This window comes from Schistocerca americana, chromosome 5 (assembly GCF_021461395.2).
Source record: "Schistocerca americana isolate TAMUIC-IGC-003095 chromosome 5, iqSchAmer2.1, whole genome shotgun sequence".
Taxonomy (NCBI): Eukaryota; Metazoa; Arthropoda; class Insecta; order Orthoptera; family Acrididae; genus Schistocerca; species Schistocerca americana.
Genome location: NC_060123.1, coordinates 334,465,128 through 334,490,317, shown reverse-complemented (window position 1 = coordinate 334,490,317; position 25,190 = coordinate 334,465,128). Strand labels below are relative to the sequence as shown.

General features: G+C 47.2%; 1 protein-coding gene across 1 annotated transcript in view; it reads left to right on the top strand.

The window, feature by feature from the left end:
• Positions 1 to 6,297: 6,297 nt before the first annotated feature.
• LOC124616357 (probable cytochrome P450 6a14) overlaps positions 6,298 to 25,190 on the top strand; it is a 72,331-nt gene continuing 53,438 nt past the window's right edge. Inside the window, exons 1-2 of the mRNA XM_047144667.1 lie at positions 6,298 to 6,771; positions 13,335 to 13,586. Coding sequence (XP_047000623.1) covers positions 6,298 to 6,771; positions 13,335 to 13,586 — 726 coding nt within the window. The remainder of the gene's footprint in view (positions 6,772 to 13,334; positions 13,587 to 25,190) is intronic.

Below are 25,190 nucleotides of genomic sequence, written 5' to 3'. Positions count from 1 at the left end.
GCAGCAGCACCAATGCATGATGGGAGTGGCTATTGAGTGGGGTTAAGGAGGAGTCTAGGATGGGGAGGGGGAGGGACAGTGAAGTGCTGCTGGGGAGTGCATAGGGTCGAGGTAGAGGGGGAGGGGTTAGTGGAAAAGGAGGGAAGCAAAAAGACTGGGTGTGGGGGCAGAATGAGTTCTTTAGTGCTGGAATGGGAACAGGGAAGGGACTGGATGGGTGCAGACAATGACTAACGAAGGTTGAGGCCAGGAGGGTTATGAGAATGTAGGATATTTTGGAGGGAAAGCTCCCACCTGCACAATTCAGAAAAGCTGGTGTTGCAGAAAGGATCCATACGACACAGGCTGTGAAGCAGTCATTCAAATGAAGGATGTTGTGTTGGGCAGTGTGCTCAGCAACAGGGTGGTCCACTTATTTCTTGGCCACAGTTTGTCAGTGGCCATCCATGCAGACAGGCAGCTTGTTGGTTGTCATGCCCACATAGAATGCAGCACAGTAGTTGCAGCTTAGCTTGTAGATCACATGACTAGATTCAGATACCCCTGTCTTTGCTACGATACGTGATGTTTCTGACCAGACTGGAGTAGGTGGTGGTGGAAGGATGTGGGACAAGTCTTGCATCTAGGTCTATTAGAGGGATATGAGCCATGAGGTAAGGGGTTGGGACCAGGGGTTGTGCAGGGAGGGACCAGTGTATTGTGTAGGTTCGGTGGATGGTGGACTACCACTGTGGGAAGGGTGGGAAAGATAGTGGGCAGGATATTTCTCATTTCAGAGCACAACGAGAGGTAATCAAAACCTTGGCAGAGAATGTAATTCAGTTGCTCCAGTCCTGGGTGGTTCTGAGTTATGAGGGGAATGCTCCTCTGTGGCCAGAGTGGGGGTGGGGGGTGGGCGGTGGGGGCTTTGAGAGGTGGTGGGAGACTGGAAAGATAAGGCACGGGAGAATTCTTTTTGTACAAGTTTGAGAGGATAATTATGGTCTGTGAAGGTTTCGCTGAGATCCTTGGTATATTTCGATGGGGACCACTCATCACTGCAGATGCGATGACCACAGTTGGCTAGGCTGTATGGAAAGGACTTCTTGGTATGGTAGGGGTGGCAGCTGTTGAGGTATGCTGGTGGTTAGTAGGTCTGACATGGATGGAGATACTGATGTAGCCATCTTCGAGGTGGAGGTCAGCTCCTAGGAAAGCGGCTTGTTGGGTTGAGTAGGACTAGGTGAAGCAAATGGTGAAGAAGCTATTGAGATTCTGGAGGAATGTGGATAGGGTGTCCTCACTCTCGACCCAAATGGCAAAAATGTCATCAGCGAATGTGAACCAGGTGAAGTTTAGGAAGGCCTAGATGGCCCATGAATAGGTTGGCACAGGATGGTTCCATGCAGGTGCCCGTAGCTGTACCCAATATTTGTTTGTAGGAAAAGCCTTCAAAGAAGAAGTAATTGTGCGTGAGGATTATAGTTGGTCATGGCGACTAGGAAGGAGGTTGTCAGTTTGGAATCCGTCAGGGGGAGGGAAAGACAGTGTTCAATGGAACATTAGGGATGTTAGTGTAAAGGGAGGTTGCCACAATGGCGTATCCTGGCTAGTTGGGTTTATTGACCTAAGGAAACATATAGAAGTTTGGGGATGGTAGGGGTGAGCAGAGGGATGGACTCAGGGGAGAGCTTGTGGGATGGGGATAAGGATTTGAGGACTGACTGGAGATCCTGCTGGATTTCTGGAATGCAGTCATTTGGCAAGGGGAGGGAAAGTGGCAGAGGGGGAATAGTGAGGGTGGTGACATCAACAATGCGACATTGCCACATCTATACTCGACCCTGCGGGAGGGGGAGGGGACCACACAAGAAGAGCTGCCATCTTGAATAAATTTGGCAACAATGCAGACTGGCATCAGATGAACTTCGTTCGTCTACTAATATCGATCGGATTTAAAAATTTTGAATGGTCGTAATCTACTCAATAATAGACATAAGCTTATGTTGAAGCCTTAACACAGTAAGACTAGTATTGAAGTTAGAAACTGTGTATGTGTCCTGAGGCAGCGTCACTCACGCCTTTCAGTTCATCCAGTATTTGAGACTCGGAATGCTTAGCGACTTGCGACAAACTTCGAACATAATTTCAAAACTTTTCTAAACTTTTCTTCGCGTACATGCTTAGTGTCAAATATTTAACACATTAATTCATTTGTTAAGTAATCGGAAGTTGGGAGCTGTTTTATGAAAGTGGCCATCAAATGAAGATGTGAAAGTAAGTAAAGCGTTTATTATTTCAAGGGTAATTGTCATAATTGTTAATACACGTATCCCAGTGTGAGACAAGAGAGTCATTGCTTTCATGAAAAAATATTTGCGGTTTCCTGCGAAACCGTGATTGTGCCTAGGCATGCATCTCTTTATCTGCAGCAAATCGAAGGCTACAAATGTCTTTCTTTGGTGCTCCAAAAATATGGAAATCACGTGAGAAAAGACCGAGACTGTTCAGAGGATGCATATGGCTTCCCAGCGAAACTTCTGCAGTGTACTTTAAACAGCCTTGGCAGTATGTGGCGATTACTTTTGGAATAATAAACCATTTGCTTTATTTTTTCCATCTGCCTCGTTTTCTTTTGGCTACCCTTTATACATGGGAGTTCGATATGTTAAAGGACTGTGGGTTACTGATAGGCACTAAAACACAATCCTTGTGTGTTATATAGAAAGGGGCCATTGCACTCATTGAAAGAAAACCGTTTGTCATTGGACAGTTGTTCAACCCATTCCAGTCTACTGTCATATGAGAATTTCTCTCTCATTAATTGAATCGAAATGAGGGGTATGTCTGACTCAATGAGGACGTCATTCTGGCGCATCCACTTGCAGCTCATTACACCGGCTTGCAGCCGCAGCAGCTTGGCGGAACTCTACCGATCCTCCAGAGGATGCACTGTGGCCGCACCAAGAAAACGTCCAGCTGTGCAGCTATCTTGTATGGCGAGGAGATGTTGTGTACTATTGTTCTCAGGCCAAAGACCTGCTGCTGATCCTGTGGGAACCAGGCGTCGCCTGTAGCTACTTAGGTGTATTCAACATCAGGTGTCCACCTTGATAGCTGAGTGGTCAGCGGAATGGAATGTTGTGTAAAGGGGCCCGGGTTCGATCCCCGTGGGGTCGGAGTTTTTATCCGCTCATGGACTGGGTGTTGTGTTGCCTTCGTCATCCGCTCATCCTCATCGACGCTCAAGTCGCCGAAGTGGCGTCAACTAAAAGAACTTGCACCAGGCGACCGATCTACCGGACTATGTGGTATGTTGCTATGTTCGTCATTTGTTGCACTGAGGGGGAAAAAAGCTATGTGATGTCCTTTCACTTGAGAGAGAAACGCATTCAGGATGGTCTACGTCATGGAAACGTATATGAGTAAAATAAGGAGGTGTATTTTGTCAAAGGCTTGGAAGGCTATTTCTTGAAAGGGTAAACAAGGCTTGAATTGAACAGGTACCTAAGAATAGATAGACTTCAGGATGCTTGTCAAAAGTGGAAACAATAATTGATGACAGATTGGTGAGAAAATGGGAAAATTATAAAGCCCATAGAAAAATCCCATTTGATTAATGTCAGAAGAGGCTTTTAGTGTGGCTATTGAAGTGAACATGAAAGTATTTCTATTGAGCAGCATAACCAGGCAGTCATAACCACCCAGACAGTGTATTAATGCCCAGGTTTTTAACATGCACTGAGACTTGTTTACACGGAGGATTCCAATGAAAAGGTTTCTCGGTACACCTTAGCTCCCAGTAAGCCTTTACTTTCATTTCTGGCGCTCTGAAGATTATGAATGCATGGTACAAGGGACCCCTATCTCCTTCATTTATAATCTTTCTGTCTAGTCACGAGCCTTCTAGAATGAGAAGAATATTATTCATGGATTCGGCAAGTAGATTTCAAATTTCTGTTTACTGTGTCAATCCTACAAAGTGTGTATTATTCCTGTCTGAATTATTTCACAACGCACAGGTGGTACAGTGTTTAACTTCGTTTGAGCTGATTATGACATATGTCTGTGCTTGTTATGATTTATTAAATGGGTATGCGATCCTCAGCATGAACATTCTTTATGCTTGAGAATGATTCTTAATTGAATCAAAACAGACTGCTATAGCAAGACTTGTGGAGTTTAATTTCAGGAAACATTCCAACTAATAGCTATGGAAAAACGCCTGTGCTTCGACGAGTGACGACCGACCAGTCTTCTTGGTGCATTCCGTCAAATATGTCTGTAATTTTCAGGTATCGTTTGCACACAGTGAATAATCGAAAGTGATTCTTTGAGTGATTGAAAACATGCTCTTTCCATCTGTGATTAGTTTGAAATCACTTATGGAAAACAGATTTTCTAAACGCAAATTAGATGCGATTAATTTTTTGTAATTTTTACGAAAATTAAGCTGGAATTGATTTTGTAGAAATTTCGAAAGCAGCACGTGAATGATATTTCATACTGGAAACCTTATGTTACTAAGTTGCTATGTCCAAAGTTTCATGAATATGGCTAGTATAATTTTTCTCGTTATTTTTTCATTATTATTCTTAAGAGAACACTTACAGTTGCACAAATTTGTCAATTTCCATTTCTTTCAGTAAAATATTGCCAAGATATAACGGCTCAAAATCGCCAGAAATTTACGCTCGCTCTGCGCAAAGTCGCACATGGAATCAAACAAGTGACTGTATCTCGGTCAGTACTGCTTCGACAAACGTTAAGCTATACCAACGTTGATATAAAATTTCATCGAACTCCGTGATCTCCAGGCAGAAAAATGTACCGAAATCAGGCTATTTACTCGTAAAATGGAATGACCCATTTAGGAATGTTTTGGTGCAATGGAACACATCACACCTTTTAATGGAATGTGCGTAGCAGTATTTAATTGTTTAGACGTTAACAGACTCACATGAGGTCACCTAGTCTCTTTATCTTAACATTTAGGAACGTTCGTTATTACAGTGTTTTATGCAGTCATACAATACTGTAACAATTGTGCGTCTATTGTCTGGAGATACTTGACGTGACTGCGGTGGCTTTGGAGGAGCAGGAGCAGTGTCTTAGATTGTCGAGCACAGATGGGTAATAGGAGCAGCATACGCCCCTCACACCTAGCGGTTCCGCCAGCTCTGAACTCACGCCCCAGGCATCTGCTGTGATCGTCTACTAAACTTCCAGTAGGGACGTCATTTAAACCCCCATGTGCAAGGCAACTGGAAGCATGTGCACATACATCTTGCCCCTCCACTCCATCCTCAGTGGCAACACCTAAGACATGGCTAAACAAGCAGGACCACCACAGTATTAATCTGAATATTTACCACGAAACTTTCGTGCAGTGATACTAGCTCTGAAGAGGGGGACAAAGGTCACACATGTCCTCATCTCGAATCTGACATTTCAAATAATTAATGAAGAACCTTTCATCTTTGTTTTTCTGTGTGTGGTTGTGTATAGATATGATCTAATAAATTTTTTCATGTTACAGAAGACAATTATAGCACACACCATAGCCTCCCTACACCATAACATCCCCACTCATGGATGGTAGAGGGTCCAGACGGGGAGGGGGGTTGGGGACAGAGGAATTCATGCCACTATGCAGTGACGATTGTGCTCATAAGTACCATTCCAAGTATATGTGTTGAAACAATAATTCACACTTGCATAGGATGATTATCCTAATGCCTGTTTCTTTTTGTTTCCCAGGACATTTGAATGATGTCTGGTGGGTGCCACTGCTACTACAAGCTCCCAGAAGTGGGATTCAATTCCAAACGAAAACACTACACCCTTCCCAGTGCTGCTGAATGGTGTGATGAGCTCACAAAGCCAACAGGCTACAGATGATGATCCTGTGTTGATTGGCGTGTGTTTTCATATGTTTACACTTGATGTCGATATTGAAACAATCTTCTCTAGTGTCACAAGGCTGGCAATACGTAACAGGACAGCACATGAGGGCTAGCCATGTCTCTGTTGCTGTTGCTGTTGATACCTGCAGTATCAAAAACTCTGAGCACTATGGGACTTAACATCTGAGGTCATCAGTCCCCTAGAACTTAGAACTACTTAAACGTAACTAACCTAAGAACATCACACACATCCATGCCCGTGGCAGGATTCGAACCTGTGACCGTAGCAGTCGCGCGGTTCCGAACTGAAGACCTGCAGTATCGATTCCAGTGTAAACCATGAGTTTCTGGACGCCAACTTTGGTGACAATGACAGCTACGTTTTAGTAGTGACGCTTAAGTCATGTGAGGGATGTCTGGACTTGTAGCAGGACAGGCCATGCTGCTGCAGTTGTTGGTCGCCCTGGTGCTGGCGTGTGCCACCTTGCTCCTGTACGCCTACTTCTCCTACACTTATTGGACTCGACGCGGCATCCCGCAGCTTCCGAATGCACGGTTCCCCTTGGGCCACGTGTGGCGGGCCATAACGTTCCAGCGTTCCTTCGGCCAGGTCTGCTGCGACCTCTATTCGGGAGTGCCAACTACGAAGCCTCTAGCCGGCGCCTACTTCTTCACGAAACCCCCCGCCGTCGTGAGGGATCCGGATCTTATCAAGAAAATGCTCGTCAAGGACTTCCAGCACTTCCACGACCGTGGCCTCTATATCAACGAGGACGTCGACCCGCTGACTGGCCACCTGTTCCTGCTGCCGGGGGAGCGCTGGCGTCTGCTCAGGAACAAACTCTCCCCTACGTTCACCTCAGGAAGCATGAAGATGATGTTTCCGGTAAGGCACTAACACATACTAGTGAACAGACATATCCTCAAAGTTTTCTGACTGATGATGATGATGATGATGTTTGGTTTGTGAGGCGCTTAACTGCGCGGACCAAAGTCCCAATATTTTAGACAGTCCAATTTTTACACAGTACAATCTAACCACTGTCACGAATGATGATGATGACGATGATGATGAAATGACGAGGATAACATAAATATACAGTAACCGAGCAGAGAAAATCCTCATCACAGCTGGGAATCGAATCAGGGACCCCGTGATCCAGAGTCAGCAACGCTAACCACTAGACAACCAGCTGCGGACTTTTCTGACTGGTGACTGCCTGCTAGATATATTGCATATCGTATGTATTGTTTACAGGGTAATGGCTCATCCACGTGGATTGATTTGAAGTGTTGTGTACATAATGCTATAATTCTATTTAATAAAATGGCTCTGAGCACTATGTAACTTAACATCTGAGGTCATCAGTCCCCTAGAACTTAGAACTACTTAAACCTAACAAACCTAAGGACATCACTCACATCCTTGCCCGAAGCAGGATTCGAACCTGCGACCGTAGCGGTCGCGCGGCTCCAGACTGTAGGGCATAGAACCGCTCGGCCACTCCGACCGGCTCTATTTAATATGATCACATTTATAACGCTGACAAAATTACTTATGTGTCGCTGCAAACTAAAATCGGTTGTAAGTGAGCGGACCACAAAAGAAAATAAATAAGCATCTGGTCAGGAACCAAGCGACAGTGGTGAGATGGATACCAATTGAGACTAATTTTGACTTCTTGGAAGAAGAACTTTATCTGTAGTTGAACCTGGCATTGGTGAGAACATCTCTGAGAAATGGTTATTGAAATGTCTGCAGAAAAAAGATCGGTTGATTGTGATCTTGATCAACTTCCTGACTCACCATTCCAGCAGTACTGTTGGATGTCTGTTCAGGTTTGATTAGGAGTCAAAAGAACAGAAAGTCATCTGCTGACAGTAGCGACTGTTTTATTTTTTTTGTTCAGTTTGGTAAAATGTTAACATTTATCCCTTGAAGGTCTTCTAGGCATATAGTCTACAGAGTATTTTTCTGCAAGTGGTATGTGCCATAGTGAGTAACTCAGCAGGTTACTTGGGATGCTGTTGCAGCAGTCTGTTCTAGAATATTCGTTCCGCTCTCGAACATCACTGAAGAGACATTTTTGATGCTCCTTTTTTCCGAGCAACAGATCGCTCACCCAATACAGGGCTCTAGCTGCTTGAATCAGTTCAGGAGCAGATAGCTCATCTCTATTCCGGTGCCGTGGGAGTCGTACTCGGACCCTGTGATTGACCAAGATTATTCCCTTCACTGGTTTGAATATTAGAAAGGAAAAAAAAATGAGCAATGCACAACACAAAGCAAAGCAAAGAGAAGTACACAAATATTTCGGTGACGGCTACAGCGTCGTTGTCGATGTCGTGAATGAGGTAGTTCTTGCCCGGTGACTGCGGTATGTTACACAAGCATAGTTAAATACCCCTCCATAGCCTCCACTTTGTGGAATGCAACACTGTAGCGGGAAATGTACAGAGGCTGGACGAAAATATTGTAACACCGCGAGACACGCGTGCTTGAACATAAACGCAGATGCTAGCTCAAATGGCTCCGAGCACTATGTGACTTAACATCTGAGGTCATCAGTCCCCGAGAACTTAGAACTACTTAAACCTAACTAACCTAAGGACATCACACACATCCATGCCCGAGGCAGGATTCGAACCTGCGACCGTAGCGGTCGCGCGGTTCCAGACTGAAGCGCCTAGAACCGCCGGCCAACACGAACGGCCAAAGATTTATGTAACCACATTGGCTGATCATTTCTATCCCTTGATACAGTATTTGTTTATTTGTTGTGAGCTCGATGATTATTTGTCGCACCTGCGCTTTGATTAGCCCACAATATAATTGAGACATTGTGGTGTTCTTTGGAGGGAAGGGTTCGTGATCGCTGTCCACCTCCTTTGTCGTCATCTGAAGTTTTCACTGATTTGCACGATGAATGGTATAAGATCTATTATATCCATTTTGGTTAGAGAATAACACAGCGGTTTTCGTAGATTGCACTGAAAGAAACAACAGTGTAAAACTTTGAAAATCATACAGCATCTGTGTTTATTCATTCCGAGACGAATGGAAGCTGTTTTGCTTGCCAACGGTTTTCCCGCATCTTATTGGACATGGAAATACACTGAAGAGCCAAAGAAACTGGTGCCGGCCGCGGTGGCCGAGCGGTTCTAGCCCCTTTAGTCCGGAACCGCGCGACTGCTACAGTCGCAGGTTCGAATCCTGCCTCGGGCATGGATATGTGTGATGTCCTTAGGTTAGTTAGGTTTAAGTAGTTCTAAGTTATAGGGGACTGATGACCTCAGATGTTAAGTCCCGTAGTGCTCAGAGCCATTTGAACCAAAGAAACTGGTACACCTGCCTTATAACGTGTAGTGCTCCCGCGTGCAAGCAGAAGTGCCGCAACAAGACTTGGCATGGACTTGACTAATGTCTGAAGTAGTGCTGGAGGGAATTGACTCCATGAATCCTGCAGGGCTGTCCCTAAATCCGTAAGAGTACGAGGGGGTGGAGATCTCTTCTCAACATCACGTTGCAAGGCATCCCAGATACGCGCAATAATGTTCATGTCAGGGGAGTTTGATGACCAGCGGAAGCGTTTAAACTCAGAACAGTGTTCCTAGAGCCACTCTGTAGCATTTCTGGACGTGTGGAGTGTCGTATTGTCCTGCTGGAATTGCACAAGTCCGTCGGAATGCACAATGGACATGAATGAATGCAGGTGATCAGACAGGGTGCTTACGTACGTGTCACCTGTCAGAGTCGTATCTAGATGTATCAGGGGTCCGATATCACTCCAATTGCAGACATACCACACCATTACAGAGCCTCCACCAGTTTGAATAAAGCGCTGCTGACATGCAGGATCCATCAATTCATGAGGTTATCTCCATACCTGTACCGGTCTATCTGCTCGATACAATTTGGAACGAGACTCGTCCGTCCAGGCAACATGTTTTCAATCATCAACAGTCCAGTTTCGGTGTTGACTGGCTCAGGCGGAGCGTAAAGCTTTGTGTAGTGCAGTCATCAAGGGTACACGAGTGGGCCTTCGACTTCGAAAGCCCATATCGATGATGTTTCGTTGAATGGTTCACACGCTGACACATTCTGATGGTCCAGTATTGAAATCTGCAGCAATCTGCGGAAGGGTTGCACTTCTGTCACATTGAACGATTCTCTTCAGTTGTCGTTGGTCCCGTTCTTGCAGAATCTTTTTCCTACCGCAGCGATGTCGGAGATTTCACGTTTTACCGGTTTTCTGATATTCACGGCTACACTCGTGAAATGGTCGTACGGGAAAATCCCCACTTGATCGCTACCTCAGACATGTTATGTCGCATCTCTGGTTCGCCGACTATAACACCACGTTCAAGCTCACTTAAATCTTGATAACCCGCCATTGTAGCAGTAGTAACTTATCTAACAATTGCTCCATTTTTTTTTCTTTATTAGTAATTTCACACTGATACAAATAGGCCAGCAGCGACTTACTACGCCGCTCTTCGGCCACAGATGAAACTAATGATACAAAGAAGACAATCGCAGAACAGACATGATGGATATACGAACGGAGACATACAAAATTGAAACACACGGAACCGTTCACGGGCGCAGAGTCCAAAATAATAAAAATGTGCAGACACGTGGACACACACAGAGACGACAGATGACACACGCGAACGGTGGAGCACAAACGATTAAACACTGGAACACCTGAGCACGAACACGGCGGAACACACAAACACTAGGCGATGATCTCCGGCGCGCGAAAGTTCACCGTACGTGTACGAGTCCGGGGACCTGACAAAAGGGGAATAAAGGAGGGGGAGGAGGGACAGGAGAGTGTGTAGATGCCAGTGGCAGAGAAAATGGGAGGGGGAGGAAAGAAGGTAGGGGGGATAGGGGAAGCCCGGGGGAGGAGGGAGGGAGGAAGGGAGGAGGGAGAGAAGGGAGAGAGGGTGCCCCCGGGAAAAAAACACAGGTTGCAGTAGAGGCGGTAGAGGAGGATCAAAGTTGGTAGAAGGAGTATATGGAGGGGATGAGGGCATCATCAGGGAGGGGGAGTTGGTGGGGTCCGCCTTGGGCGAGGGTATGGAGAGTGGAGAGATGGAATGCAGGTGGGATGTAAGAATGCAGGCGCGGCAGAGGACGGGGGTGGGAGAGGATGGGAGAGACAAGTGAGTGAGGGGGATCAAGTTTGCGGGAGGTGTAGAGGATCCGAATCCGTTTGAGGAAGAGGAGGAGGTGAAGGAATGGAATAAGGTCATATAGAATCCGAATGGGGGGGCGGGGGGAGACGGATGCGATAGGCGAGGCGGAGCACATGACGTTCTAGGACTTGAAGGGATTTGTAAAAAAAGGGGGGGTGGATTCAGGTGGGATGAGCGTAGCAGAGGATAGGGCGGATATGGGATTCATAGGTGTGGAGGATGGTGGAGGGGTCCAGATCCCATGTGCGGCCAGAAGGAAGCTTTGAGGTGGGAGCGTGCCTTGGCTTGGATTGTCCGGAGATGGGGGGGTCCAGGAGAGGCGACGGTCAAGGGTGACAACTGCGCCAGACACTTGTTGTCTTATATAGGCGTTGCCGACCGCAGCACCGTATTCTGCCTATTTACATACACTCCTGGAAATGGAAAAAAGAACACATTGACACCGGTGTGTCAGACCCACCATACTTGCTCCGGACACTGCGAGAGGGCTGTACAAGCAATGATCACACGCACGGCACAGCGGACACACCAGGAACCGCGGTGTTGGCCGTCGAATGGCGCTAGCTGCGCAGCATTTGTGCACCGCCGCCGTCAGTGTCAGCCAGTTTGCCGTGGCATACGGAGCTCCATCGCAGTCTTTAACACTGGTAGCATGCCGCGACAGTGTGGACGTGAACCGTGTGTGCAGTTGACGGACTTTGAGCGAGGGCGTATAGTGGGCATGCGGGAGGCCGGGTGGACGTACCGCCGAATTGCTCAACACGTGGGGCGTGAGGTCTCCACAGTACATCGACGTTGTCGCCAGTGGTCGGCGGAAGGTGCACGTGCCCGTCGACCTGGGACCGGACCGCAGCGACGCACGGATGCACGCCAAGACCGTAGGATCCTACGCAGTGCCGTAGGGGACCGCACCGCCACTTCCCAGCAAATTAGGGACACTGTTGCTCCTGGGGTATCGGCGAGGACCATTCGCAACCGTCTCCATGAAGCTGGGCTACGGTCCCGCACACCGTTAGGCCGTCTTCCGCTCACGCCCCAACATCGTGCAGCCCGCCTCCAGTGGTGTCGCGACAGGCGTGAATGGAGGGACGAATGGAGACGTGTCGTCTTCAGCGATGAGAGTCGCTTCTGCCTTGGTGCCAATGATGGTCGTATGCGTGTTTGGCGCCGTGCAGGTGAGCGCCACAATCAGGACTGCATACGACCGAGGCACACAGGGCCAACACCCAGCATCATGGTGTGGGGAGCGATCTCCTACACTGGCCGTACACCACTGGTGATCGTCGAGGGGACACTGAATAGTGCACGGTACATCCAAACCGTCATCGAACCCATCGTTCTACCATTCCTAGACCGGCAAGGGAACTTGCTGTTCCAACAGGACAATGCACGTCCGCATGTATCCCGTGCCACCCAACGTGGTCTAGAAGGTGTAAGTCAATTACCCTGGCCAGCAAGATCTCCGGATCTGTCCCCCATTGAGCATGTTTGGGACTGGATGAAGCGTCGTCTCACGTGGTCTGCACGTCCAGCACGAACGCTGGTCCAACTGAGGCGCCAGGTGGAAATGGCATGGCAAGCCGTTCCACAGGACTACATCCAGCATCTCTACGATCGTCTCCATGGGAGAATAGCAGCCTGCATTGCTGCGAAAGGTGGATATACACTGTACTAGTGCCGACATTGTGCATGCTCTGTTGCCTGTGTCTATGTGCCTGTGGTTCTGTCAGTGTGATCATGTGATGTATCTGACACCAGGAATGTGTCAATAAAGTTTCCCCTTCCTGTGACAATGAATTCACGGTGTTCTTATTTCAATTTCCAGGAGTGTATATCTGTACTTGAATACGCGTGCCTATACCAGTTTCTTTGGAGCTTCAATGTATGTTTTGTTTTTGGTGTTTCAAAAATGGTTCAAATGGCTCTGAGCACTATGGGACTTAACATCTGTGGCCATCAGTCCCCTAGAACTTAGAACTACTTAAACCTAACTAACCTAAGGACATCACACACATACATGCCCGAGGCAGGATTCGAACCTGCGACCGTAGCAGTCGCGCTGTTCCGGACTGAGCGCCTAGAACCGCTAGACCACCGCGGCCGGTCTTTGGTGTTTTCATATTTTTGTCCCCCACTGCAGGGAACATTATTATTCTACTGTGTTGTGGTGCTGCAAGGCGTTTTTTTTTTTTTTTTTAAGCGCGAGAGAGGAGACTTTTGCAGTTGGCGCCTGTGCATGCGCAGACTATGGAGAAATGCGGCCGTGAGTTGTTGGAAGTGCTGGGCAGCGCCGGGGAGGTGGAGTTCCGCGACGTGCTGGCTCGCTACTCCACCGACGTCATCGCCAGCTGCGCCTTCGGAGTGGAGGCGCACTGCCTGCAGCACCCCGACGGCGAGTTCCGCTACTGGGGGAAGCGCCTGCTCAACCCCACCACCGGCGAAATGCTCACCAAAACGTTTTGCGACATGTTCCCTGCCATCGCCAACATCTTTCGGGTAAGTGACCGACGTCATCTACATTTCTACCCCGTAGGCTGCATTACAGTGCTTCGCGGAGTCACCCTCCGAGCCGCCTCCTCAAAAATGTTCAAATGTGTGTGAAACCTTATGGGACTTAACTGCTAAGGTCATCAGTCCCTAAGCTTACACACTAGTTAACCTGAATTATCCTAAGGACAAACACATACACACCCATGCCCGAGGGAGGACTAGAACCTCCGCCGGGACCAGCCGCACAGTCCATGACTGCTGCGCCCCAGACCGCTCGCCTAATCCCGTGCGGCGAGCCGCTTCCTCCCTTTTCCTGTTTCAGTGTCTGAAGTTCCATGCGGCTTTTCGCGGATGATGCTGTAGTATACAGAGAAGTTGCAGCATTAGAAAATTGCAGCGAAATGCAGGAAGATCTGCAGCGGATAGGCACTTGGTGCAGGGAGTGGCAACTGACCCTTAACATAGACAAATTTAATGTATTGCGAATACATAGAAAGAAGGATCCTTTATTGTATGATTATATGATAGCGGAACAAACACTGGTAGCAGTTACTTCTGTAAAATATCAGGGCGTATGCGTGCGGAACGATTTGAAGGGGAATGATCATATAAAATTAATTGTTGGTAAGGTGGGTGCCAGGTAGAGATTCATTGGGAGAGTGTGGTGTCACCGCCGGACACCACACTTGCTAGGTGGTAGCCTTTAAATCGGCCGCGGGCCGTTAGTATACGTCGGACCCGCGTGTCGCCACTATCAGTGATTGCAGACCGAACGCCGCCACACGGCAGGTCTAGAGAGACTTGCTAGTACTCGCCCCAGTCGTACAACTGACTTTGCTAGCGATGGTTAACTGACAAAATACGCTCTCATTTGCCGAGACGATAGTTTAGCATAGCCTTCAGCTACGTCATTTGCTACGACCTAGCAAGGCGCCATTATCAGTTACTATTGATATTGCGAATTATGTACCATCCAGACCGACGTTCTCCATTAATGGATTAAAGTTAAGTATTACACCAGCTACGTCCGTTTTTCTAAATTCTAATTTCCTTGTCCTGTTCCAGACCTCACGCCAGCCTGCGTGAGCTAAAACGCGTGCCTTTCGGCCTCCTCTAGTAACACGGTGTTGGCTCTCCCGCCAACCAAAACAAAGAGTCCTTAGAAAATGTAGTCCATCAACAAAGGAGGTGGCTTACAAAACACTCGTTCGATCTATACTTGAGTATTGCTCATCAGTGTGGGATCCGTACCAGATCGGGTTGAAGGAGGGTTATTTGGTAACCGTGATATCGTTACTGAGATGTTTAGCAAACTCTAGTGGCAGATTCTGCAAGAGAGGCGCTCTGCATCGCGGTGTAGCTTGCTGTCCAGGTTTCGAGAGGGTGCGTTTGTGGATGAGGTATCGAATATATTACTTCCCCCTACTTACACCTCCCGGGGAGATCACGAATGTAAAATTAGAGAGATTCGAGCGCGCACGGAGGCTTTCCGGCAGTCGTTCTTCCCGCGAACCATACGCGACTGGAACAGGAAAGGGAGGTAATGACAGTGGCACGTAAAGTGCCCTCCGCCACACACCGTTGGGTGGCTTGCGGAGTATAAATGTAGATGTAGATGTAGATACTGCGCTTGAAGAACGATTTCTGGCAATTCCTCATGTCAGTCTCACTCTCTGTAGCTTTACCTTCATACGTTTTAACGAATATACAGCGTGAACATTAATAAACCCGATAAACTGCAGGTACTGGGTCCTGACTGGAAATGGAGGAAGAAAAGTCCTATGAACATGTGTCCGGAAGTGCATCGTTGCCACGGCAGATGGCACTGACGAATGACAGATCCTCTGACCCCGTTCCGTGTGTTCCTTCTGTGTTGCAGGCCGTGTGATTGACGTAGCGTACTGTAAGCAGCAGAATGCTCCGGTGTTCATGCCAGGAACAAGCCGAGATGGTGTTTGTGTGAGGCCTAGCAGATGGAAACGGTCGAGACGCAGCATGGCTATACCAAAACAAGTACCCTCACAGACACCAACCACGTCACACAACGTTTCAAGTCGCTTTTGGACATTTGTGTGATCATGCGTTCTTTTAGACAGACGAACGTGCAGGGAGGCGGCGAACTGAAAGTACACCGGATTTGAAGACCGGGTCCTGCAGGATATTGAGACGAACCCTAGAACAAGCTCCAGGAAAGTGTCCCGACAACGTGGTGTAAGCCAAAGTATGGTTCAAATGGCTCTGAGCACTATGGGACTTAACAGCTGTGGTCATCAGTCCACTAGAACTTAGAACTACTTAAACCAAACTAACCTAAGGACATCACACACATCCATGCCCGAGGCAGGATTCGAACCTGTGACCGTAGCGGTCGCGCGGTTCCAGACTGTAGCGCCTAGAACCGCTCAGCCACTCCGGCCGGCTAAGTCAAAGTATGATTATGTGTATCCTGCATGGCAGCCGCTACTATCCCTATTACCTTCAATCCTATGGTGGCGGTTTTATTAATGCTGATCCTGTATACAGGTAGTTTCAGATAAGGTGTTTACTTCTGTAGCTTAGAAAATAGGAAGTGAAAGCAATATTTATTTAGACAGGTAATCTTAATACACAGTACTCTTTCTGCGGAGTTATGTACATGGTTAATTCCTCAGCTGTATGTGCTGATCTTGCATTAGCTGTGTTTGCAGATAAAATTACTGGATGTAAGGTCCGCCTGCTATACAAAACACTGTTTTTCTATGTAGACCCAGACATGTTTCAGCGTCCTTGTGCCGTCGTCTGTGGGTTTTCTTTATTCCAGCCTGTGAAACGTGAACATGTTTCAAATGATAATTAATCTGCGAAAATTAGGTCTAAATATGTTTTGTTTGTTGTTGTCATTACCTCAGTTTTACATTACGGGGCTATGAAGGCCTGTACATTATGGAAAACTGGTAGCTTATCGTCTGCAACTCAATTATGTTGATGTAAATTTGTCCCATTCACAAGAAAGGAAACAGAATGGAATATGGTAATTACAAAGGAATCAGTTTGCTGAACATAACATACAAAATCTTGTCAATGACCATTCTGGAGAAACTTAAACCTTACGCAGGAAACATCATTCAAGAGTCCGCAGCTCGTGGTCGTGCGGTAGCGTTCTCGCTTCCCGCGCTCGGGTTCCCGGGTTCGATTCCCGGCGGTGTCAGGGATTTTCTCAGCCACGTGATGACTGGGTGTTGCCGTATGTCCTTAGGTTACTTAGGTTTAAGTAGTTCTAAGTTCTAGGGGACTGGTGACCATAGCTGTTAAGTCCTATTAGTGCTCAGAGCCATTTGAACCAGCCATTATTCAAGATTACCAGGCTGGATTTTGAACAAACCGTTCCACGACTGATAATTTGTTTATTATACGACAAATCTTTGAGAAATACTGGGAATGTAACAAAAACAGCCACTGTCTCTTCATTGACTTCCAGCGAGCCTACGACAGCATTCACAGAAGTAGCCTCTACAAAACATTACGAGAATTTAGTATACCCAGTAAAATCATTAGGATGGTACAACTGTGCATGGATGGTTCCCAGGCAGCAGTGAAGTTCAGAGGATCCATATCCCCCACCTTTCCAATTAAAACAGGCTTACGACAGGGAGGCACTCTTTCATGTGTCCTTGCATTAGAGAAAGTGGTTCGGGAGAGTAATTCACATCTATACAATGGTCTCCGATTCGAACACAGTGAAGTAAAACTCCTGGTTTATGCAGATGATATTGTGTTGCTGAGTGAAACTGAAGAAGAACTGAAAGACATGTACAGATCTCTCAGGCACAGCGCCAGCAAAATCCGGCTTTTGATTAACCAAGCGAAAACTGAATATATGGAAATAGGTCGAGTCATAAACCCAAATCCTTACTTTGAAATTGGCCAACATTATAAATTCAGAAAAGTTCTTCAGTTTAAATACCTTGCATCACGTTTCAACAGTAAAAATATCATAACAATGCATATAAATGAAAGAATAGCCTCAGGGTCAAGATGTCTGTACTCACTAAGGAACCCACTCAAAAGTAAAGCTTTGTCAGTCACCACAAAGATGAAGATATACAACACTATTATCTGCCCCATAATACTATACAGCTCAGATAGCTGGACGCTTACAAAGAATGAAAAAGAAAAACTGAATGTCTTCGAGAGAAAAGTAATGAGAAAAATCTGGAGACCTGTGTTGATGAATGGTGCATGGAGAATTCGAAAGAACAAAGAAATTTATCAGTTAATGAAGCAACCCACTATCATCCAGAAATTAAAAAGTAGGAGACTGCAATGGGCTGGACATGTGGGCAGAATGGGAAACAACAGGATCACCAAGAAAGCATTTGAAGGAACTCTCCAGGCTACAAGACCATTCAAATGGTTCAAATGGCTCTGAGCACTATGGGACTCAACTGCTGAGGTCATTAGTCCCCTAGAACTTAGAACTAGTTAAACCTAACTAACCTAAGGACATCACAAACATCCATGCCCGAGGCAGGATTCGAACCTGCGACCGTAGCGGTCTTGCGGTTCCAGACTGCAGCGCCTTTAACCGCACGGCCACTTCGGCCAGCTTACAAGACCATTGGGCCGACCTCGTACAAGGTGGAAAAATGACATAGCGAAGGATATCGCAGCATTAGGAATTTCTGAAGGGAGGAGAGAGGCAGCGAGAGATAGAAGGCGGTGGAAGCAGATCGTTGATGCAGCGCGTGGTCTACATTGCCTGCGATCGCAGAAAAGATAGATAGATGTAAATTCGGTTGGTAAGTTATCACAGCTATTTATATCTACATGTAATTTTGTTGCACGAAGATATTTCGCTACCATATTTGCCATTACTTACATTTAACTAAACTCCGTCCGAACAGTCCACGAAGACCCAAAGGCAGCGACCGGCTGCTGTGTCACTCTCTGTCTTAAGCCGTCGGCACACGGACCGTGCATCCGAATGTTGAGCGTTGTACGTGCCGAGTTTCTGATGTCATAGCGTGGAATAGTACGTTCGGGAGTCTTTCCGAGCGTGCAGAGCAATATCTAGCACGTCGGATATTCTGAGCGTGCGTCTGAGCGTTGACCAATGAGATGGCACAACCTACGTCACATGCACGCCATCTCCCTTCAGCAAAAAGTTGTGAGGCGCCATATTGGCATTCATTTCAAGCCCTCACGTATATATGCCGTTTCTGAGCACCAGCAAATCGAGAATCACTGGAAAACCCGTTGTTAACTGTGTGATCCGTTGCAATAAAATAATGAGAAACATCATATTCATGGGAAAAGAATTATTGTAACTTGCGTATTACGAGAGTATGCTATTTGAAGGCAGCAATGCACTGAAGATGCACCCAAAACGCATTGTTCTTGGTACAATTTGTTGTAATTAAATTTCAGTTAGTAACATAATTACGATTAAGGCGTTCAGCAAGTGCTGAGATTGGTAGGATAGGAATAGCAGAGAAGTACAAAATGTTTGTTTAGCGTGGTGAGTAGCGTAAGTCGGCTCAGCCGTGGCAGCGTGCGGACGGCCCCGCGCGCCGGCCAGTGCTCCGCTACAGGCGTTATTTACTTCCGCGTCGTAGCTTTAAGGCTTGTGTCCGTCCACCGTGAACAACATGTCGAGCGCTTACCGCCGTGCGACCCTTAAAGTTTCCTTCCCAGCTGAACATGCGCGACCTCGTGCACATGAAGTTGAAACGTTCATACGTGAAGAAGTTCGCTTAGATCCTAACCACGTTATCGGAATTCATTTTTCGATCACGAGTAGTGTCGTTTATATTAAAATGACAAACACCGAGGTGTGTGAAGATGTTATTCGCCGCCATGCCAATGGACTTAATTTCAAATACTCTGATGGTCACGTCGGAGCTGTAACACTTGAACTCGCAGAGTACGGTCAACGGACGATTAGGGTGTTTGAACTACCTTTTGAAGTGCGAAGTTGTCTCTGCGTTAAAACCATACGGTAACGTCATCGGTTACGTAGAGGAAAAATGGCAAACCTTCACGACCTACCACGTCCTTAATGGTGTGCGTCAGGTCAAAATTGAACTGAAAAAACATATACCATTACACCTGACAATTGCGGGGTGCGAGCCATTGTCATGTACGACGGCCAACCCCGAACATGTGCCGTTTGTGGACAAGAAGGCCACGTCAGATCACTCAGATCCCTGTCACATGTGCCAAGGTTACAAAGGCAGGTAGCACCTACCCACAGGGTCTTCCTGCTTCGTTGACGTCGTCTGATCAGGTAGATGCAATCGCTACTGAGAATCCTTCTGAGGTGCCACAGACGCCAGATCCTGACCTGCCGAATCTTCGCAGTAATGTGACTGAAACTGCTACTGAGATGAACGTTGATCCGGGAGTGGTACCTACTCCTGCTTTTCTTCAGACTGGTCCGGAGTCAGACGAAAGCCAAACGCAATCAGACTCTGAACGACATGTTCGAAAACAAGGGTCGACACGAAAGAGAAAGAAACGTAGCCGTACACCCCCTGATGAATCCATTTTACGGATGGATACCAGGGAGCAGACCCGAAGATGGACGGCTAACCGCTCTTTGATGACCAAAAGTCTGAAGCGAACGACCCGCTACAGGCGACCACTGGCAACGACCACCCCTCCTTACTGGCGCCGTCGCCCCCACAGGTCGACGTTGAAGAGAGCCTATCCGATGAGACGAAAACTACATCTCCTCTCCACGTGGATGATGTGCACAGCCGATGCCCTACCGCAGTATCAGTCTCCTGGGCAGACGACGTGGAGATCGAAGGGACTGGGGTGGACGGTGCTGATGATGGGGCGCCCCCATCGGTTGCGACCGCGCCCGCAAACTCTCCACAATAGCAGCCTCTTCAGAGGACCAGCAAGATCGACGACCTCTCGCTCCTGAAGAAGAAGCCCCACCTGTGCCTGTGGGACTCCAACACCAGCATTATCGTGTCACAACGATTAACCTCGCGACCATTCGTGCGCCCCAGAAACTAGCGCTGCTCCGCGATATGATTGATGATGCGGAAATAGATATTGCGCTTTTTCAGGAAGTGCATGTCGCCGGTTTTTCACCACCACATGGCTTCACGGCGCATCTTTCTCCCGCTTCGGACACCGGTAGTGGTGTTGCCCTCATCTTACGCGAAGGTCTTCCTGCCGAAGATGTCCTATACCTCCCCAACGGCAAAGGTATGGCCCTTACTCTCTTATGCCTTCTTCGCGAATGAAGTTACACCCCTTTTTATGGGACCACACGATGACTGGGTCATGGGTGGAGACTTCAACTGCACCCAGCGACCTCAGGATATATTGCCGCGTCACTCACCTTGCGCAGCTCTGGAAACAGTCGTCACGCGGCTACAATTTGTTGACACGTGGAGACATGTTCACGGTGATCTTTTGGGCTTTACGTACTACACTGCGCACTCCTCTAGCCGACTGGATCGCATCTACATCTCGCGATCCCTAATTAAACACACTCGACAGGCTGAAATCTGGCCTGTTGCTTTCTCAGATCATTAGGCTTACTTCTGTGATGTTGTTCTCACAAGACAGGCAGTATGGCATGGACGTGGTTTATGGAAACTGAACACGGCACTTCTTAATTCACCTGACTGTCGACTTCTAATAGAAGACACTTGGATCACATGTAATAGGCGCCGACCCACGTATCCGTTTACCATATCCTGGTGGATCCAGTGTGCAAAACCTGCTCTTCTAAAAACTTTAATCCGGTATGACAAAGATGTTGTCGCCTGGAGGAAGAGCACTGTGGACTTTTACTTCAGGATCCTACGAGAATGCTCCACGATGCCAGCCTCCCCTGAGCGCCATACAAGGATGAACCATGCTAAGGCCCAAATCTCCAATCTCATGCGATGGCATTTGGAAGGAGCGATAGTACGATCTCGTACTGCTGATCGCATGCCTCATGAACATCCGTCGATGTACCATATCATCCAAGAACGCCAAAATCGACGCCGAAAATTGATTCACGTCCTAACAGATCAAGAAGGGCGTCGCTACGTAACCCAATCTGCAATAGGGAATGTGCTTCACGCCCACTACCAGCAGCTCTACGCCGCAATTCCACATTCCGCAGAGTTGATCGAGGAAGTATCACAGCTCACCTTCGGTGGTATCCCAGGAGATGCGGCGATTGATTTGATGTCAGAGGTGACTGATGAGGAAGTCCGCGATGCGATCCGGGAAGGAACCATCAATCGCTCCCCAGGACCCGACGGTCTTCCCCTCGAATTTTATCGCACCTTCCGTGATTTGTTAGAGTCCACCTTCATCTCCATCTGCCGGGAACTGATGTCTCCTGAAGTACCTGTGCCGGACGCTATCGTGGAAAGAATTATTATTCCTGTACATAAACCGCATGGTGGCAACAATATCAGTGATTATCGGCCCCTCACCCTCCTTAACAGTGATATGAAAATCATCACTCGCCTTTTGGCGGCACGAATTAAAAACGTTGCCCGATATGTTGTGTCGCCAGACCAAGCATCTTTGGGAGGGGATAATAATATCCGCACGGCCTTGTGCCGCTACAGGGATATGATCGCCGTTACCCAGGCACAATGCCTCTCTGGGGCACTTGCGTCTTTGGACTTTACTCAAGCTTTTGATAGGGTTGACCATTCGTTCCTTAAGGCCGTTCTCCACCATATGGGTTTCCCAGTCGCCGTTATCACGGTAGTCATGCGCCTTCTGCAGGGTGCCTCGTCCAGGATTATGTACAATGGCAGACTCACTCCACCGATAAAAATAGGTCGATCCGTACGTCAAGGTTGCCCTCTATCAGCAATTTTGTAGCATTTTCCTTGGAATCCTTGCTATGTGGACTAAGACAACGTTTGGTAGGGTTGTCCATAGATCGCTACCGATTCTGTTGCACTGCCTATGCTGCCGATGTAGTCATCTGTTTACGTAGTGCCGACGAGGTTCGAGCTGTTTTGACGTGGATAGCGACTTATGGTGAGGCGTCGGGTAGCTCTTTAAACGTACGTAAGTTACAAGTTATGTTCGTTGGCACGGGACTTCCCGTGGAGTGCGTTGCACCTGTCACCACCGTTGATACCATTCGCTGTTTGGGAATAGATTTTTCATCTGATCTCCGGCGTTCAGCCACCATCAACTGCCGACGCCTCCTTTTAATGATCAGAGCAGGTCTTATGGACCATCGCCTTCGATCCCTAGATATTCTCCAACGAGCTCGATATGTCAATATATATATCGCATCCCGAGTTCCCCATGTAGCACAAGTTCTACCTTTCCCGCTTATTGTGGCACGTCGCATGTTGGCAGCGATTGCATCTTTCGTCAGCTCTGGGCTGTTGTTCAAAGTTAACTATGCAACCCTAACTCTTCCCCGTGAACGAGGTGGGATAGGTCTGTTTCACGTGCTGGGTAGAGCTCGCGTCCTATTTGTCAGCTCCCAGATGACGGTATGGACACGTTGCCCAACGAGTCCCGCCGGCTGCGGTGGTCTAGCGGTTCTAGGCGCTCAGTCCGGAACCGCGCGACTGCTACGGTCGCAGGTTCGAACCCTGCCTCGAGCATGGATGTGTGTGATGTCCTTAAGTTAGTTAGGTTTAAGTAGTTCTAAGTTCTAGGGGACTGGTGACCACAGATGTTAAGTCCCATAGTGCTCAGAGCCATTTGAACCATTTGAACCCAACGAGCCTCACTGGTCTCCTCCTGTCGGCATATTCGCCGGTCTTACTGTCAGCCCCAGTGATGATCTCGGATGTTCCGGCCCAGTTCCATTATATACGGTACTTCTTTCTTGAACTCAGTTATCTACGCCTCTCCTTACCAAGACAGCTTTTACTCAAGACAAAGGCAGTATACAATGTCCTCCAATTAGATCGTCCACCTAACCCGATTGAACAAAAGTTCCCCCAGGTTGACTGGCGTCATGTATGGCGCGCGGTGTTCGCCTGATACCTTGACACAAATGTTCAATCTGTCTGGTACCTAACTGTCAATGGTAAGCAAATCAACCAATTTCGCCTTCATCGTATCCACCTCGACCAATCACCTCTATGTTCCACGTGTGGAGTGCCAGACATTGATGAACATCGGTTTGTTTGCGGACCGGCGGCGAAGGTTTGGCACTTGGTTCGACATATTGTGGCTTTCCCAACGCGGGACATTCCGGATCGGATTACTCCCCTTTCATTATTATTTCCGGAACGTGACTATTTTCCTCGGACAAAGACCAATGCTGTGAATTGGATTCGCGGACATGCCATTCACTACCAATTTGGACAAACTGTAGACTCTGTACTCGATTTTTGGACATACCTCAATGACCGTCATTATGTGCTTGTCCGTCACCCAAAGTACAGACAGTTTTTCTCGAACTTCCTTGGGAGTGCTTTCCACGAGCCGCCTCGCAGCTGGAATGTGTTAAGCCAAGAGAGAAGAAGGTTTCCTGTTTGAACCAATGAACATTTCTGAACAATTCAACGGAACACATCAATTTAGAGAAGACGTGACTCAACATATTACCAGCGGGGCGCAGAAGGCCTCTGATCAAATACACAACAAAACTACACAAAACAAAATAAAAAAATAAAAATAAAATTCAAAAGAAAGGAAGATTTTGTTGTTTGTAAGGATAGCCCTAAACTTGATTTCCCATATTTCCTCTTGTATATAGGCAGCTCTCTGGAGTAGGTTTAGCCAGGAGCCAACGCCTGAAGTGGACCAGATTTTTTTGTTATAGGATGAAAAGTGGCGGTGGTACTTAGGTTTTTTCTTCCTTTTTTTCTTTTTTTAGTTCCATTTTATTAAGAGGCTTTCGAAAATAAGTAAAAAAGAAAAAAAATAGAAATAAAAAAGAAAAAATACAAGAAAACTAAGAAAAAAGCGTCACTAACCAGGGAAGTTTTTATGTTTGGGCGGTGGTTCGCGAATCGCCAGTACGTATTTTTTTTTCTAACATTTGCGTTTTTATTAGGTTCTGTTACTTTATTATTAGTTTAATATAAGTATATACTGTAATTTTTGATGATATGTAAATATAAGTTCACCTTTCTTTGGGTGTTCGATTGGCTTGATCTACAGGACACCTTGCGTTATTTGTGGAAAGCTATTTTGCTACTTTTTTTTTACGCTTCGTAATTCACGTGTTGTAAAGATTCTGCTACTGGGTAGGAACAGTGATCAAGTAAGACTGACCTTAGAGTTTTACTGAAATGTGGGAATGATGAAATAATGTTTATCTTATGTGAAGAAGTATTGCAAATTTGTATCGCACTGTTTGTAATGGAACTTTTATAAGCCTGTGTCCCTAGTGATTGGACATGGTACTTTCCTTTTCGTGGACAATGGAGGAAATGAGCGTTTTAATAGAGCTAACGTGGGAATTTCACGCGCGCCCGTTTAGTAAACAGTGTGATTTACGAACTAGAAACTTCCCGCAACTGCCGCCGGAGTGCGTTGCGATCGCGTGTACAACGTTGGGGCCCACGTATCGTATGCACAAGTCGCATCGTTTCTGAGCGTTCAGCAGCACGTTGAACTTAGAACTTAGCACGCTGAACGTTGACGTTCGACAGCACGGTCCGTGTGCCGGCGGCTTTA